General features: G+C 32.4%; 1 protein-coding gene across 1 annotated transcript; it reads left to right on the top strand.

The window, feature by feature from the left end:
• The first annotated feature begins 3,068 nt into the window (after positions 1 to 3,068).
• LOC107452439 (protein lifeguard 1-like) lies at positions 3,069 to 17,392 on the top strand. The gene is made up of 11 exons (XM_043050961.2): positions 3,069 to 3,072; positions 5,113 to 5,351; positions 6,330 to 6,394; positions 8,578 to 8,631; positions 8,708 to 8,758; positions 10,306 to 10,345; positions 12,117 to 12,154; positions 12,238 to 12,325; positions 14,527 to 14,616; positions 16,060 to 16,107; positions 17,228 to 17,392. The coding sequence occupies exons 1-11, from the start codon at positions 3,069 to 3,071 to the stop codon at positions 17,378 to 17,380; spliced, it is 870 nt and encodes a 289-aa protein (XP_042906895.2). The 3' UTR covers positions 17,381 to 17,392.
• The last annotated feature ends 1,818 nt before the right edge of the window (positions 17,393 to 19,210 follow it).

Genomic DNA, 19,210 nt, shown 5'->3' with positions numbered 1-19,210 from the left:
TGCCATACCAACCAAGCTGTCCCGGCCCCATAAACTTCGTTTTCTTTTATAACCGTCGTTGAACAGTAGATCCAATTTTTGGGTTTACGACTATTAATGTTTAACTCTGTAGCCTTGTAATTTTGAACCCAATCCAGAAGACGAAGGGAACTCCTGGATCAAGTATTGAGAGAAATTTGCCTTCGCGGAGGACTTTTTGAAGGAACTAACCCGCATTGGCTTACATGAAGTGGAAGACCACGAGAACCTCCCACAGTTAGCCTGACTACAAGGGGACTCTAACCCCTGATCCGTCTATCACTGAGGATATTTCACGTCAGCACTGTGGTCGGTGCAAGCCGGATGCGGAATTCGTATCGACCAGCCATCGCCGGGATCGTACCCCGGTTCACCTCATTGGAAGGCGAACGCTCTATCCCCTGAGCCATTGCGGCTCAAACTTCGTATTTGAAAGGGGGGGAATTAATATTTTGTCTTGTTTTAGGAATTGTCTAAGATCTTGCATTTATCATTAAGTTCCACCTACGGTTAACTACAGCATTAGGTTGGTGAACTTTTAAATCAGGACACAAACTCGAACTATGTGTTATCGAAAATGGAACTGTTAAGCGCTTTGTTGCGATTTGAAAACTTAAGGATGATTATCTAGTTATAGCACCACTAGATAACTCTATAAATTTCTATTCATAATCATAAAAAATTACGAAAAATAATCTGTAAATATATTGAATCGAAATGTATTGAAATCGAAAAATATGGAATTATCTAGTTTTTGAGTTGCACGCACAATATGATAATATTTCTATATATTATATAAAAATCAGAGAAACAAATGACGTGCAAATGTGCTTATATTTTCATTACACATGGTATGATCCAATGTTTGCACATGAAGATCCAAATTTCTTAAACAATAAAGTATGAGATTTTTGACAACCCTGTTAGTTAAAAACTCTATTGTAGTGAAATATCATCTTCAACCACAAACAATCATAACGAGCGTGGATGTTAAGAAAAAAACTTCTTTCAACATAAATTGTATAATGAAAATAAATAATCTTTCAAAATAATCATTATCATTTTGTGTCGGTGTTGTGACACTTCGAAAGTAAACTAAAATAGAAAACAACATTCCACATGTGGAATGTTGTTTTCATGTTCGTGTTTTTATTCCACATGTGGAATGTTCGTTGTTCATGGCTGCAGCCATGAACAACGTGAATTTTGCTCTGTAAAACCAAGCCAATTAAACGTAAAGACACCTAGGATCTAAAAGAAACGTGTGCATGCGCAGATGCTTCAAATCTTGCGTGAGAGAGCGTAGGCAATAAAAATTTGAAGGGAAAAAAACACGTGGGTGGGGGATTTTGCAATGATAACTGAGTTAATAGTAAACTTAGAATTGGGTAAGGCTCCTAGAATTGGGTACTTGCAACTCAAAAAGATGACAATCACTGATACACAGACACGTGACTTATTACCTCAACGCCAGATGATCGCTTATAAACCAGATGTCGTGTTAAAGCCTAGCTAAGTCTCTCCACAAAAGTTGAAATTTTAATTTAACGTGAAGTTTACTAAACACAACGCAGTAGCACATATCAAATTTGTTAAAATATAATTATCTCTCTTCTATGACTTTTACTTAACTTAGAGTTTATTGTAACCGTGATATATTTTCGTTTTGTGTACGTGACAAACTCAATGCATAATTAGTCTGTTTTGGTTCTGCATGACTTCGTATCTGCCCTTGCGTTAGGTGAAATATATCAAGGGAAAGAATTGAAATCTTTGTGAAAGAATAAAGAGTGTGTCACTTAAGAGAATTTTTATTCGATGGTCTTGGCTCACTCGAAACAGAACGGAAAGATATGTTGATAACGTAAGCAAATGTTATGTTTCAGCAACCAATCAGGATCGAGAAACCCACACTGTGTCACTTACAAGTATCCTATTGGGTCGGCTGTTTCGCGTCAGTTATGTAAATAAATCATAACTGATCAAAATTATTAGATTCAAATTTTATCTCAATAGAATCGAAAACTAAGTTTTTGGTACCAAATAAGTGTTAATACTACAGAAAATCTTAGAATCTTTTCTTTGAATAGTTTTCAATTTAGGGGTAACCATCTCGTTCACTTAAAAGAAATAAAAATAATAATGAAGCAATCTTGATAACTGGTGAGTGGAGCAAGCAGAAGGTGGAACTTTCACATTTTTTCTTCTTCCTAAGAATGCAAGTAAATGGGAAAGCGAAAGAAAATTGAGTTTTGTGTCAGCACTGTGGTTGATCTGAGCCGATGCGAATTTTGCAACAGGCTCACACTGTGCAGACATAAAAATATTCTCTGTGGTTGAAAAATCAGTATTTTGATGGAATCACGAAATTCCACCAAAAAGTCCACCATGAAGGCTAGTTTGTCAGAATGCGTGATCCAGGAGTTCCCTTGTCTTTTGTATTGGAATTACAATTACAAGGCTACTATATTGAACATCGACAGTCGTAAACTCAGAGTTGGGCCTGCTCAATGCGAATTATAAAATCAAAAGTGAAAGCTGCCAACATTTGCACCTTTTAAGGAATGTTTTTTCAAGTGGTACTGAAATAATATTTGCATTGATAACTGTAAGCAGAAAGATTTTAAACTTTTTCAGCACCTAAAACTGCATCATTTTTTTTACTTTTTAGGAATATGGCGACTATTGAAAGAAAAGACCCGAAAAATAAATCTGCTAGAAATCGAAGAAATCTGAAACTTCGTCGGCGCAAAAGACAACGAGTGAATACTGAGCTAAAACAGCTCTACTTTGAAAAAAAATTAGATCAGCTAAAGAAGTCTCTCCAAGAACAGCAGCAAATAAAAATTCTTGAAAATCAGGACTTTCAACCGGAGTCATTTTGTAAAGTGAAGCTAGCTAAGATTCACGAAAAACAACTCCACTTACTTAAGAAATTAAACTTGCGAACGCGGTCTTCTCCTCTGGCTTCACCTTGCAAGCAGCAGCAACAAATTTATACTGTCCAAGTAGATCCCAATGTCCCTGCAACAAATCCTCCAACTGGAAACATGTGTGAGTTAAATAATAATAATATTAAATAAAAATTCTAAAATTTACATTTTCCAACTGAACTAAAAATTAGAAAATTCTTGTCATACACACCCGTCTTTCGTTTAGGGACCGTTTAGAATAAATGCGAAAGAGTTTCTTTATGCAAATTTGGAGACTTGAACGAAAACCTATTTGGCGAGTTTTTAGAGAATAAATATATTTCACTAATAAGAACAACCGAATTCGCATACAGTGTGAATGGCCTCTATGAGCCAAACTCCGTTAATCCCCTTTTACATAAAGACTGGAACCAGGCATGTGATTTTCAACAAAAAGCTCTTTCTCTAACTTCGATTTTCCTAGCAAGCTTTCAGACAAGTATTATCGGGCGAAGACAACCCGAGACAGGTCGGAATTTCAGGCATGTCGTGATCGGCTTTGTGCGTCACATGGTAATAATTTGACGCCTATACTAGTTTTTAGGTACTCATGTATTTAGTTAGGTTATTTACGACGCACTAAATTTAGGTTACTTACGTCGCACAATGGGCTATCTGCGACGGTCTAGAAAATATCCCTTAGGATGATCCGGAGGTGACATACATACGTCACGTCCCGTTTTTACTGGGAGAACACATTCACACACCATCCATCCCCAGATCGTAATTTTGACCTGAACCAGAGCACGATCAGTCTCCGATCTAGTAATCCCAGTGGTATTGATTTGTTATTTAAACTTGAAGGACTTTGTGGCCCCAATAGATTTAGCTTGCACATGTCACCATTTTGTACACGGGGTTGCAGGGATAAAATAATGTGGACAGCTAGAAGTTTTGGGTTGACAGCTCTGCTTTCAAGATTTTTTGGCTTAGCTTTACACAGCTAGTCATCCATACGTAAACATGTCAACAATCATTTTTCAGACTGAATCAGGACTCAACAGTGAAGTTAAAAACTTACTGCTCCTTTGTCCAAATTACCTGCAATTCAGGTGACCTCTCCCGTGACCTGGAGTGTCATGAATGTATTCTAACAGCTTGCGAAGGGTTGAGGGTTAGTACCTTATGTTAGATTCTTCAGTGGCACTTTCAATCACCGGTTAATTTTTATTGTCTAAAGAGCCATTCTCGCTGAATATGGTTTTTTCTCTGCCGATCGGCGTCGAGGGAAAATGAGAAGGTGATTGGAGAAAAATATTTTCCAGCGAAAACCTCACCAATCAGATTCTTCAGTTTTTTCTGTGGCGATTGATGGGAGTGACTCATACATCGAGTCTGCACTGGTGAGGGCTTCTCAAGGAACATTGGAGATATTTGATGGAGAGAGTGGCCTCATAGATCTCCAGATCTGATTCTTCTGGAGCATGTCTGAGGTGCTCTTAGCGGTGTAAATGCAGTTTTCTATCTTCCTTTCAGGAAGCTCCGTGGGCTAAAAATTTCCTTAAAGGTGGAATGAGTTTTATTGTCCGAAAGCCTTAGATTTATTGCGGCAAAAAAAAATTGCGAGAGATTTTGTTGCGTAACATCAAATTTGAACTATCTTGTTATAATGCCCATCAACTCATGATCTTGAGTTGAATTTGTACCATTATTTTCTTGTTATCACCTTGTTTGCTTAACTTTTTTGTATTTTCATGCAAAATTTCACTTGATTACTTTGATTGAGTGAATTGTCTGAAAACATGAATGAAATTATAACGAAATATGATATCAAGTGTTTTGATAATTGTGCAATTTAATGGTGGCAAAGAAAAGGATCCAAACCTCGATCATTTAATGCATTTGAAACCAACGCAATATGTTATTTTGTTAACAAGATACATTTGTATGAAAACTCCGTCTTACCAAACTTCTTACCATTAAAGTGGTGCCTTAAAAAAAGAAATTCTTAAAAGAAAGTTTGCGTTAATAAACTACAGCCATTTACTTTCTCTAAGACTCGTGAGCTATTATTCATGGATCGGAATAATAATATACACCATAATTATTTTATTAATTACATTATAATTATCTTTCTAATTATAATAGATTTATATTTTTAGCGAAACATTTTATTTTACAGTGTATTACATTCCATCAACTGCTGGGACTCCAATATATATAAGCTCGAATCGGCCACCAGACCCTCCAGGGTTTAGGCCTCCTGGTCCTCAAGTAGTCGGACAACCAGACCCGAGATTTGGACAATCATTTCCCCCAGGACTTAGACCAATGGGACCCGTGCAGCAGGAAACTGCTGGTCAAGGAGAGTGGCTAGAGGCCTTTGCAGATAAAAAAGTTCGACGAGCATTCGTCCGAAAAGTGAGAAGATAAATTCCTTACTTCAATTATTCGATTCAATATTTTTTTAATCAGCTAACGAGACTCTAAATTTGTCCCGATGGGGGGGCTGGCCATGCCCGACGGGGGTGCAATTGCCCCCCCCCTGACCCCCTACTGGCGCTGCTCTTGAGCTAAAGTGTTTTAATTTGCATCACCATTTAGAATGAAACTTCACATATTTATAATGCAGATATACTTTTTTTAAATATTCGAAACTACATGTTACATTTTAAAAGAAGTCCACAAAAAACATCTCAAAAAATGATGCAAGATTACTCCGTTTACGGTATTATTATATAAAAAAGAAATTTTTAAATATTGCATTTTCTTGTCACTTATAAATCTATCTAACCTTTTAAAATTGCTTAAAAACTACACACATTATGATGTTTCATAATTACCACCCTTAATATTTATTTCTAAAATTGCTGGCAACAATTAAATGAAAAAATATGCAAATATTGGAAATTTTAAAATATTATTTCATGAAGAAGAAACAAAAACGTTATTGAAATCTTTCTAATCACTTGTGAGGAAGGGGAGATGAAAACATCAAAATGAATTATATTGTAGAACCAATGAACTGGACGGTGTTTCTCATGACTTCCAGGGGTGCAGTGGGGCCGGAACGGTTTTCCGGTACCTTTTGTGAGGTATGATATTTCGTGATATTTCGCTGTTTTTAAGAATGGTAATTGATGGAGAGGACAGCAACAATTCTTTGAAATTCTTTTTGGTTTTAAACAGTTTTTGATGATTTAATTCTCGCAGTTAGATTTAGATAGCGCTTTTGTTTATTCATAGCTCAAATATTATTTTGCAATCTTCAATGCGTATTGTCCTTAAACAAAGAGTCTAAAAATATAAGGGTTGTAGTTACGAAACACCCTGTATTTGTAATTGAGTTTTCTACTTCCAGCAAAACCGGTTTAAATATTTTTGTATCTATTTTTACAGGTGTATCTTATTTTGACAGCTCAACTTCTTTTCACTTTCGGAATAATATGTTTGTTTATTTTCGAGTAAGTCTATCTTAAATTTAATTTTAGGTGCAACAAACCTTTGAAAAGATTTTTAGTAATATTTTTAGGTATCAGAATCTGACACCTCACTTACATGAGGCCTGCCATCAGGCGCATGGTGTCATAAAAGGAACGTAAACCTGATTCTTCACTTAAGATTTGCCTGTCCTGCTTTCAGACAAGCATTGTCGAGCTACAACTCCTATTCAGGCTGAAATTAAGGCTAATGTTGATTGGCTCTTTAGGTCACGTGGTTATTTTTTAACTTGCAATATGTGGTTCTTAACTTCAGGAATGGTGTAAATATGACTAGCCTTTTTTTTCAGGCTCGCGACGTCAGAAAACTTATTTATGGCGCCTGTTTTCCGTCCTCGTGTAAATGGGGTGTTAGGTAAACGCAATTGCAAACATAGCTATAAGATAATTTTTAAAGTTCCACCATTGGTTTCATTTGTAATGTTTTTATGCTAACTCCGTTTCTCTCTCTCTCTTTTTTTTTAATTATTGGCTTAAATAATTTCCCGAACGATGCCCTAATTGAAAATTGAGCATCAAATTTGAAAATTCTTATAAATTTGTATTTGATATTACTCAGGAGTTCTTGCGCTTTTTCTACCCTGTCAATTAATTTGAGGAGTTTAGAATTCATGTCTAATAAAATTTAAATAAAATCTATAAAAATTCTAGATTAAAAATTAAATTTTTATATTTTAATTAAATTTTTATTAATTCTATAAAAATTACTATTGAAATTATACTTCTTATGCGACTTCCAACAAGGTTGCGTTAAACGTTTAACGCTACATTTTTATTGGCCGGGAAATCACGTGGTAGGATCCAGTTTTCCCTCATTCATTTCCATATTGTTTTGGTTCTCACTAGTCTCAAAAATAATAAAAGTCATAAAAGTATTGTTTTTCTATAAATATTTTTTTAGTTTTATTTGATACACATACAATTTAATAGGGTACCTAGTATTTTTTATTTTCACATTTAGTGGATAACAATTGTAAAAAATGAGTGAAAATCCCACGGACAATGCGACGGATTTAAGGTTATGTCAAGGTACGTCTCTTGTGAATATCAATTGATTGTTAGGTTTTCTCTTCTGAAATTACATTATGACGCATTCGCATACATTATTAATACATATACATTTTCCAGGGCGAGACGAAGAGGCAACCACAAGCACTTCCACTGGTTCAAGAGGTCCACGAGGGAAAAATGCACAATATTACCGTGATTACAGAGCACGGAAGCGAGCGGAGCAGGAAAAAGAGTCGTTGAATAGAACTAGTGATCTTTCTACGACTGCTGATTCTTCTGCAATTAACGTCGCAGGTTGCGAAGTTTATCTTCTTCCGCGCGTAGGGACACCATGCACTATTTTTTTTAAATAAGAAAAGAGCTCTGACTAGTACAATTCTGCAACACTTAGACTGATCACCTTCTTCTAGTTAAAATAAAACTGCCTCATATTTTTCTGATCTGGACATGGGACGCAGCCTCTGTACTGTTTTGTTTTCAATGCTTGTTTGCCTTATAACAGGTCTCATAAGTAAGGTGAAGGAAAAATCTCATCCCACGCATCAAAACCGGTTTTCGTTTATATTCAGAGCAAAGAAGAGGCTTTTATGAGGAAACTATTTACATATCGGTTTAAGCTTAGTTAACAGCTAACTTTTAGCCACATCACGAAATGAAAAGTTGACTTGTTGTCCGTTGCATGCAGCGTATGATGCACTCAGCTTCACTTTCTTTATAATTCTCATCTTCACTTTCTTTATAATTCTCATCTTCACTTTCTTTCTTTTCTGTGTGGTGTCGCTGCTATCGTTACTGTGCTTCTAACTTTATTACACAAATCCACTTTTTTTGGATAACCCTTAAATGATTTCTAATTTGATGATTTGAGAAATTTACTTATAATTCGACAATTAGAATTAAATTAATTTATAACTAATTATTAATAATTATATTTATATAAAATGCTTATTTCTGGTATGGAACACATTGCGTGTTCACATACACAAGTTTTACAAACTTTCTTTTAACTGTATTATAATTCAGCTGAAAATTGTTTATCCACGATATATTCGTATGCTATCTAAAAATACGTAAGCAAAATATTAAATTCTGTTTAAAGTCTTTCGAAAGTAATAAATATTTTTATCTATTTTTAGACCTCATGTGAAGCACTTTGTATTGACCAATACTGCGTTGTTGTGGGTAGCATTGTAAGTCTTAAATCTATTTTGTTCACTTATTCTAAATGAATTGTTAACAAAAGTAAATGGGAGTTTATTTTTGCAGGGGTATCTATATAGTAGTGGTCATAGCATTAGCTTGCGTTGAAAAATTGAGGTAATTTTTGTCTCAATGTTCATTTTTATTTCTTGTTAAGAAATTTACCTAATAAGAGATTCGTTTCGCATGGTTTCAAAACACAATAAGCACAAATTTTATTTCAAAATCAGCATTTTTCTTATTTTAGCAGTTTTGAAAATAACAACAACAACAAAAAGATTCTCTGGATTGCAGTCAATATAAACGTTAGTTCATCAAAAATTGAATAATTATTGTACAAGTAATGATTTAATAAATCGGCCTTCACATTTCTGTGGTAAAGATTCTGAGCATTCTAACACAAATCACTGAAGAGCGTTAACGTGAAGTTTTCTCCATAAAATTAAAATAAAATTGCACTGATATCTTATTTTATTTAGTAACTGAATACCTATTTTTCGACCCGGTTGAAAAAGTAAATCATCAATAAATCTCCAGTAAATCATCAATTTTACGCGGCAAAATGCAAAATTTGAGCAAAATCGGTTAAATAGTTCATGAGAAATCAAATTTTAAAGAAGTCGTATATTTAGTATTTTATTTCTCAGGAACTATTCAACCGATTTCGCTCAATTTTTTTTTTTTTTTTTTTTTTTTTTTTTTTTTTGCTATGTATAATTAAATACTTTAAAATAACTTAAGAAATGTGCAACTTTCAATTAAAAATTTTTTCGACTATTATTTAATAAAATAATAAAAAATAGTAAATGTCTACTAAAATTTATTTTTTTCATGGAATTATCTTTGTGAATTTCATAATTGCGTCCAGTACAATTGTGCGTAATATCTAAGTGAATTTTATAATTTTATGCAAAGATTTTTCAATGCGCTTAAAAAGTTCTCGAGATATAGCGAAATATGCAAAAAATGAAGCTAACATTTGCGGGTCCAAACTTCGGACCGCTATCCTGATCTAACTATGGGGGCCATATTTCCCTGATTGCTGTCACCCCTATATATTGGAGGTCAGAAATCCAAATTTGTTGGAAAAAAAAATTATGTTTATTTAGAGAGAACACGTTTTTGTGTCTAATTTCTTAACTGAAGATATTGCCTGCACTAATTAAATACATATTTGAGGTCACCCGCTTCGAACCATTAAGAATGAGTCCTTAAAAGTGAAGATGCAATCATTAGATCAAAAGTTATTCAGGGTGGCCCATTTTTTTTTTTTTTTTTTTTTTTTTTTTTTTTTTTTTTTTTTNTTTTTTTTTTTTTTTTTTTTTTTTTTTTTTTTTTGGCACACTGTACACCAATTTGCGAACTCATATATGGTACATACATATAAATATTTTGGTTTATTTAAATAGATTTTTTTTCAAATTTGTAACCAAATACAGGCAATTTCAAAGAAAAAATTATTATTTCCTTTTATTGTGCTACAAATTTTAAATTGCGCTCTCATGTAAATGCATTACATAGATATTCTGTATTTTTACTAAAATACTTCAAGCAAGTATTTTTACAGCTCACCTATTTTTTTTTCTTTAAATATATATATACTTTATAAGAATTTATTGTTTTTAATCGTTGTTCTTTTAATATTTTTTTTATTTCTTTTTCAGACGTCAGTTTCCTTTGAACTTAATAACTTTGGCTATAATAGTAAATATTAATTTTTTAATTATTTATAATATATTGAAGTAAAAATTACACCAACACTAACAGAAAATATTGAACGTTTATATTATTTATGAAAATATAAGCATTAATTAGGCTATTATATGTTTAATCACATGACTGAAAATTATTTTCTAAAATAATAATATTTTTCTGCTAGTTGTGAGAAATTTAACATCTTTGCATTTATTTATTAAAAAGTTATATTTCGGGAATGAGAAAAGTAAATTTAACACAAAATTAGGTTCATTACTTTTCAAATTTAAATTCAAAAACAGTAAAATGTTATAAATAAAATAATACTGTAAAATTACAGTTTTAATTTTAAGTTAAATAATATGTTTTCCTTCGTACTATGAAAAGGAAAACTGTGTTAAATTAAGAATTTGTCAAAGAATTTAATAGCGAAGAATAATCATCGGGTGCTTTTAAAAAATAAAGTTATTTAATTCAAAATTAAACATTAAAAATACCATTAATCTATTTATAATATTTTTAGCTTTTTTTTTTTTTTTAAATTTTTTATAATAATTTTACTATAAATATTAAGATTTAAACCTGGTAACACATAATTTCTCTCTTTTTCTCTGTTTTTTTTTTTTTTTTTTTTTTTTTTTTTTTTTTTTTTTTTTTTTTTTTTGCTATGATATTTACCTGTGTGTGATCTTATAAAATATTGAAATCAAGATCTCGAGAGGGAATAATAATTTTTTTATGACAAAATATAGAATGGATAAATAGTCAATATTTTTAGCAAAAAAGCTGAAGCTGAAAAAAAAATCAAGATAAATCGCTTAAACGGGAAAACAATAAATAAAAATTGCTCTTTCACAGCGTCAAATTAGTCTATAAAATACGTCTCCGTAGTTGCAATTCAGCGGGCTACAGATAAACCAAATATGGTATTTTTATCTACAAATGTAGCAGTTAATAATTTTCAAACTAATATTGAATCTTTTTTTTATTATTATTTCGTCGTATTCCCTGTGATTCTTTTCAACATAACTTCACAATTTCAAATTTCTAAATCTTATGTATTTTGTGCAGTAAAGCAAAATGTAACGTAAAGCACAAAAAGTGATAAAGATTCGCAAAAAGAACACACGTAAGATAACAAAAATTTTCGAACAGTTTGGAATTTGGAAATGAAAGAAAAAAAAACTCTGTGTTAAGTTCATAAAAAATAAGTCCGTTTCAGCATAGCAAATTTATCTCTAAAATTCTAATTCCCGGGACTTACCATCTATTTTTTATTGCAGAATTGGATTTTACAGTTAAGTGTGCTCCAATTTAACTGATAAATTTTTGCATTTTAGTTCACAAGTAACACTGTAATCAACAAGAAGGAAAAAGATATAAATTGTTTGAAATATGGAGATCTCTCAAAAAGTATACGTTACATTAAAAAATAAAATGGACGTATACTTTATAATTTGAAAAATCCTAAGTAGATTTCTATCCAATGAAAACCTAAGAATATAGAATGATACCAAAAGGAATCCATTTGGTATCATTGGTGTGGGGACGAGGTAAGATGCTGGTACTTATAAGGAATCTATACCCGGGGTTCCTATTTTAGTACCCCCACCACAATCAAGGGGTCAGGATTAAAGGGTTAACTTTTGTGTCATTGGATAGCTGATACCTATTAAACGTGTTTTTTAATGGGTATTTCTCAAGTAATATCACCGTACTAGGACTTCTCCTGTATCCCGTATGTTCACTCATTAATAAATGTATGTGCTATTTTTTTTAGACTCTTTGCATGAGCTACATAATGGGTTCTATTTCGTGGTAAGAAATTTTTACCTTTCTTTTTTGCTCCATAAATTCGGTGCTATTTTTACTTTTGAAATAAACAATTTTATTTCTTGCAGCGTGTACGATACTAATGCTGTGCTTATGGCTATTGGAATTTGTGTGATTGTCTGTTTCGTGGTGACAGTGTTTTCTTTTTATACAAAGGTCAGTACAGCATTTGCATTTTTGCTGATTTGATTTTTAACCTCACACTAGAGTCACAGTACTTAGCTATTGGTGGCAACCTGAGATTCATCTTCAACAAAATCTCTGTATCTGACGTAATTTAGTGAGTTGCGTCACTACAAAATATTTAAAAAAATGTCTTGATTGGGTTTGCCAAAAAAAGAAATAGCGGAGTTGATAGTTACCACACTTGGCGAAGTTTCCCTCAAACCTCGCTTTTTTACTCAGCATCAAAATCACGTTTTACGAAGTTATCTTTCGCCAAGAATAATAAAAAATGACACAGCAAAATTATAAATTTTAAGTAAATTTATACTTTTTAACTATTTGTACCGTCTTGCCGTAAAGCTTTTCCTGGGCTTTAGAACGGATAATAATATTCAATTTAATAATGCAATTTTATCGTTAAATTAAAGAAGAGAAGCATCAACATAAGATTTAAATATGTGTTATTTGCATTTGAGAGGGGAAAAAATTTGATTTTAATACAGATGTACTTTCCAATTTTTTTTTTTTTTTTTTTTAATTTTNAGCTAAATTGGGGGATTTTTATTTATTCTATTTGATCGCATTCCTCTTTTCCGGAATAGTTTTATAGTATTTATAGTAATTGAGAAGTTTTTTTTTCTCCCGAAATTACCAATTCATTCGACATAGCTTAAATAGTTTGATTAAAGTGAAAAGTATAGATATCGTAAATCTTAAAAGTTGATAGTTTCAAAATATGTATAGTTATTTAGCATTTATCTTGTGCATTATAGAAACTTTGAATGGTTGACATTTATTTCAAAAGCTGAAAAAAAGTGTTAATGTCTATAATTTTGAGATTCCTAAAATAATAACTAAACGTATAAGGAAAAATTTTGTTTCAGATTCTTTCTGTTTCGTCTTAACCAATCACAGAATCATATGTCGTAACTCTCTAATTGTGTTAAATATTAGCAGAGCAAATATTTAGTGATGACTCAAAGACAATATTGGCACATACGCACGTATAGTTCAGAGAATAGGATTTAAAAAAGTAATATTTCCAGTTTTTGCTAAATAATTAACAAAATTTTGGTTCATATATGCTCTTTGCTGGCACCTCCTCAGTCTGAAATGATCCTTGGTGAATAATCAGACAGAAATTTTTTTACAGAAATTTAAAATATGCTAAGTGTAGAGATGTATTTGTATAATTTGGTCTTAAAAAGCTTTTTATATCTTAAAATAACACGTACCCAAATAATATATTTGTGCAAAATAGCCAACGTAAATTAAATAACCAAGTCAATGGAATGAATTTTGATATGCAACAAACTTCCACGATTTTATGATGTACGATGCTGCTTCAATACTGTGATAGTTAACCATCAAGAGATCAACCATTATACAATGATAAACCATTATACGTATAAAGATCAACTATAATATCATTAACCATTATATGATGTTTTGTTGGTATATGATGTACTGTTGGATCAACAACATTCATGTTGGAAGATGATGTTATGCCGATTTGATGGTCAACCAACAACATGTGTTTGGCATTGTTGGTCCAACAATGCCCATCATCAATTCATGATGGAGCGCGGTATTTCAATGTTATGATGGTTACTGTCAAATGGTTCCTTGGACCAACAGTGATCATGTATCTCTCCCATTCTAATTGGACGTTTGTCTTCTATCCAACTTGTTTCGGAAAATGCAGCCGGATATGATTCATCATTTAATGTGTAAAAATTAAATAAAAGCATATTTAAGGTTTTAATTCCACGCCACTCTGTCGGTTGAGATTGATCACCAGGAAATAATGCTCTTTGCCTTTTCCGGTACAGCAAATTTCGATTAAAAATTTTAGTCAGGTAGGACATTGCCAAAATGCAACCTTGAAAAATATATTCTAAGTGAGGCAATATACTTAATCTCTTTATTTTTCCAAGAATAGTCATTGATAAACGTTTCAAAGCTATTAGTTTGACATTTCGTGTGGTTTTTAACATTTATTTAATTGGTATTGCCAGACTGGCTACATTGCACCGGAAAGGATTTAGTTTAACGATTATCTCTACTACTTGCAAAACACCGATCACAGAGTATTTTGGGAACTTTAATGTATTTAGATTTCAAAATCTTTTGTACAAACAAAAATAATTTCTTTCTGGTGATGTAACTAATTATTTTTTTTTGTTTTTTAGTTTGATTTCACCAATTGCGGAGGTATTATGTGCATTTTGCTCATAGTTCTGTTAATCTTTGGTATTGTGGCCATCATTGTCCGTTCTCACGTAAGTTACTATGGTTTTCAGTTATAACTCGCGTAATTATGATTAATACATTGTAGTCAATCTGCAATAAAAAAAAATTAATAAAAATGTTTTAAAAAGTATTATGACATTTAATAATATTTAGCATAATGTATGAGAAATCAAAGTATATCAATATCAAGTAGCAATATATATGGTTTTGTGCTATAATTTTATAACCGTCGTTGAACAGCTGACCCAATTTAATGAATTTACGACTACTTATGTTCAACTCCGATGCCTTGTAATTTTGAATTCAATCCAGAAGACAAAGGAACTCCTGAACCGAGTATTGGGAGAAATTTGCCTTCGTGGAGGTCTTTTTGATGGAGCTAACCTGCATTTGCGTTACTTAGAGAGGAAGACCACGAAAATCTCCCACGGGTAGCTTCACGGCAAGGGGACTCTAACCAATGATCCGTCTACCACTGAGGATATTTTACGTCGGCACTGTGGTCGGTGCAAGCCGGATGCGGAATTCGTATCGACTGGGATTCGAACCCGTTTCGCCTCATTGGATGGCGAATGCTCTATTCCCTGAGCTATCGCTGCTCAATATATATGGTTATCCATATTACGCACAGATGGCGCTAGGAGTTCAAATTCGTCGTAAGACTTCCGAGTTACTACCTTCGATTGCTTTTTACGCCTCAGCACGAAACAACATGCATCCAATATTATTCTACCTGTAGTATTTACATTATAACGCATTCTTTCAATTTAAATTTCAACGAAGCAAACAACAAATGAACTCGGAAGATTCCGTAAGCATGCTATGATGCTACCCAAAAAATAACAAACGGCGATATTTTACACTTATATAGCAGATGATATGAATGTCGTTTACCTACTGAGCTACCTCAGTTCCTTACAAATGAATTCGAAAGATTCCGTAAGCATGCTATGATGCTATCCAAAAAATAACAAACAGCGATATTTTACACTGATATAGCTGATGATTTTAATGTCGTTTACCTAGTGAGCTACCTCAGTTCCTTACAAACTTTCATGCCGCTTGGGAAATGCATGCTTTTTTTATTTCTCTATTTCAGCCACCGTCGTTTTTCCTTAAATATCACGATTTTTCGTATTTTGTTTTTCACCTTTATTTTGATTTTTTCCCGACAACTTAGCGTTTTCTATTTTCAAATTTGTTTCGTTCACCTCCTTCTCATCTGGTACATCTTAAAAATAGGTGCCTTTATTTTGAGTGCTCGAAACATATCAACCTATTAATTTTTCGAGGCTAATGAAGTTTTCCCACTTATCAAGTGGATGCGATTAATCGATAAATTTCTCACTTAATACCGAAAAGCACCCAATGGATATGCTGTGTTTCAGTTCAGTTCGTAATTTCATATTTTGTAATGAGTTTTTTGCATTCAAAATTTTTTTTTAAAGTTTATTTCTATGTCTTTTTTTTAGACTATGACAATGGTGTATGCAGGAGTTGGTGCATTAGTTTTCATGGCTGTAAGCATTGTGTTCGCTAATTTTGGTGACAATAAGTACAATATTTTTACTTTTTAGCGTTATAATTAAACTAGATTTTGAATCATTTACAGGTGGGAAATATGCATAGTTGTTAAATTAATGCACGAAAATGATTACGTTTGGCACTAAATTATAATCATTTTTAGAGAATAATGCAATATAGAGCTATAAACCCCTCTTTTTTACTGCAACTTAAATTTTACCGCTGCACTTAATACATGTTTTTTTTAATCATTAACCTTTCCTTTAACTTTGCATTATTTGGTTCATATTTAAAATTGAGTTTTAGAAAAAAAGCGCATACCTGACTTTTTTTTTTTTTTTTACGTTAAGGTTAATATTAATACTTAATTATTAGACTATTACTGGTATCTATTATTTCAAAGTGGGGTTCAGAATAAAAATAAAAAATTTAAAGTTGCGTGAATTCTCGACAATTTTTCTTTAAATGATACTTGTAAAACATTTAAACATTAAAAATAGATTTTTGCTCCTTATTTTCAGACTTTCAATTCTTTACAACGCAGAAGAAAAGCATAAAAAAATCGATTTTCTTTCCTATATGAGATTTTGTTTTGAGGCTATTCAATGGTATTCTAAGAGCGTGACGCCTGTTTTCAATTAATATAATTGGGTACTAATGACATAGTTGTATCTAATCACGCAGTTGTTCATGGCATCTTAACGTTACATCTTTGAGGCATCGGTTTATTATCACGCTGAATAAGATTTTAGATCGCTCATTTTTTTCTTCTGAAAAATATTATTAAATAATGCATTTGAATAATTTATATTTCAGAAACATTTTGGCAGTCCAGTTTTTGAATTCCTCTGTTCGCACCCCAACCGCATTCAGCCAGTTGTTGAACATAGCCCTAGACAACAAAATCGTTTTTGATTTATCTACTTTCTAATTTTTTTGTCGACTTTTATAATAATTCGGCAGAAGAGCCATGGTGGCTTCTTGGGTGATAGAGAGCTTACTTCCGAATGAGGTGCCCCAGGTTTGAATTTAAGTCATGACTGCTCAGTACATACAGACTATAGTTATATACATTTCAGAATTTAAAAACGTGATTAAAAATTTATTTATTTTCAGTTTCTTGCTTATGACACGCAATTGATAATGGGAGGAAAGATGCATGCTATTAATCCAGAAGAATATGTGTTCGCTGCTCTGTCCCTTTATGTTGATGTCATGTACATATTCATGTATATTCTTATGCTTTTTGGAGGAACTGGAGAGAGATGAATGTAGATTCAAGAAAAGGTACGTAATCTATATGTGTATGAAGCTCTAAAATTATGCATTAGCTTTAAATCATAAAAATAATAAAAAATATGTTTATGACGCACACTGTATTATGCGCAAAAAAAAAAAAAAAAAAAAAAAAAAAAAAAAAAANAAAAAAAAAAAAAAAAAAAAGCTTCAATGGAGAAAAGTCGTATTTTTAAATTTCGATCTCTCAGAAAGTACTTGCCTAATTTTACTCAAATTTAGTATTTTGCCACGTAAAATTAAATTTATTTAAATGATGTAAAAAATTTTAAACTTTATAATTCAAACTTATTTCCGATTATTATAAAATAAAATACTAAATATTTACTAAAAGTTACTTTTTGCATGGAATTACCTTTGGATAAACGAATTTCATAATTTAAAAATAAAAAATTTTCAATTTGCTTAATAAGTTCTCATGATATGGTGAAATACGCAAAAAGAGAAATTATCAGTAAGAGGTCCAAATTTTCAATCGCACTCCTGACCAAACTATTGGAGCCCTATTTCCCAGATTGTGGCTTCCTCCCATATTTTGGGTTTCAGAAATACGAATCCGTCGGAAAAAGGTATGTTTATTCACGGAAAATACGGTTTTGTGTCTAATTTCCTAACTTAAAATATCACTTGCACTAATTAATTAACAATTCCGAGGTCACTGTCACCGCGTCGAACCAGTAGGGCCGAGTACTAGAACATCAAGTTCCGAAGTCCCGCAGTGGACTGATCGTTAAGACACGGTTCCCAACAAGTCACCGAAATCAAACATCACTGGCTACGATCAGTGTGCGGGTGGATGACAACTTGGATTAGTCTGCGTAGGGACCGTGGGTGTTCGATATTGATCCTCGTTAAGCTGTTCTACCGTAAAGTGCTCGACTTCGCGTGCAGGTCGTCGGGCTACCGAAGCGGGGGTGCCATCCCCTCTGCAGAGGATCAAAATTGTGATGACATGTCTTCGGATCATGTTCAGGGATGTTTTCCAGACTGTTGCCAATAGCCCATTGTGCTCTTGTGCGACGTAAATGAATTACAACTACAACTAAAAAATAAATCTCATAATTCAAGAAAATCACAAGAAAATTTCGCATAGAATAAACTTAAGCTGGAAATATAGGCCGCAAAGAGTTTGCAGCGCTATCTAGTGTGGAAATACCATTCATTGCCCAACCAGAACTAGGCAGAAACAAGCAGGAAGTATATGTAATGATCAATCAATTATCAATCAAAATAATGTGCACTTACCTAAGCTGAAAAATTGTTGAAATACTGTCTCGTGTTGTTCATCTCTTTGAATTATCTAAAATAGAATCTTCAAAGAGTAATATTTATTAAAAATGTTTCGTGTACAGCCATTCAAATTTGAGAGGATTGATCCGGTTGAGGAGAAGAGGAAAGCGAGATCTGCTGTTTTAAAAACCTGCCTTACCTACTTTTTTGTAATTGGCTTGATTCGAGCCGGTAATTTTTCTTTTTATATCTATATGATGTATATCACATTGTATCATTGTAAATTAGCGTAAATCAGTCTGTGGTATCAATTTTCATGCAATCGGGTTTTGATATTTTCTTTAAATATATTTTGTTTCCACTCGAAACAGTATTAAAGCAGATTGCGTCATAACATAGTAAAATGTCTATTATTAGGTATTATTGTTCTCAAATGTTGTAATGAATTCAGCGTAGTTGCTGGTACAAAAATCTTCTAATTATGATATACAATACACAAAAATCAATGTGGTTTTGTCATAAAGTATTGACTATATTTTATTATTAAATTTTAATAAAATAGTTTCTATATTT

The sequence above is a fragment of the Parasteatoda tepidariorum genome, chromosome 9, assembly GCF_043381705.1.
Source record: "Parasteatoda tepidariorum isolate YZ-2023 chromosome 9, CAS_Ptep_4.0, whole genome shotgun sequence".
Classification (NCBI taxonomy): domain Eukaryota; kingdom Metazoa; phylum Arthropoda; class Arachnida; order Araneae; family Theridiidae; genus Parasteatoda; species Parasteatoda tepidariorum.
Note: the sequence above shows the minus strand (reverse complement) of the source record. Positions and strands in the feature narration are given on the sequence as shown.

Coding starts and splice junctions, on each gene's coding strand:
- LOC107452439 (XM_043050961.2), top strand. Junction 6,395..8,577: donor ATATGTTTGTTTATTTTCGA/GTAAGTCTATCT, acceptor ATCTATTTTTAG/ACCTCATGTGAAGCACTTTG. Junction 8,632..8,707: donor GCGTTGTTGTGGGTAGCATT/GTAAGTCTTAAA, acceptor TTATTTTTGCAG/GGGTATCTATATAGTAGTGG.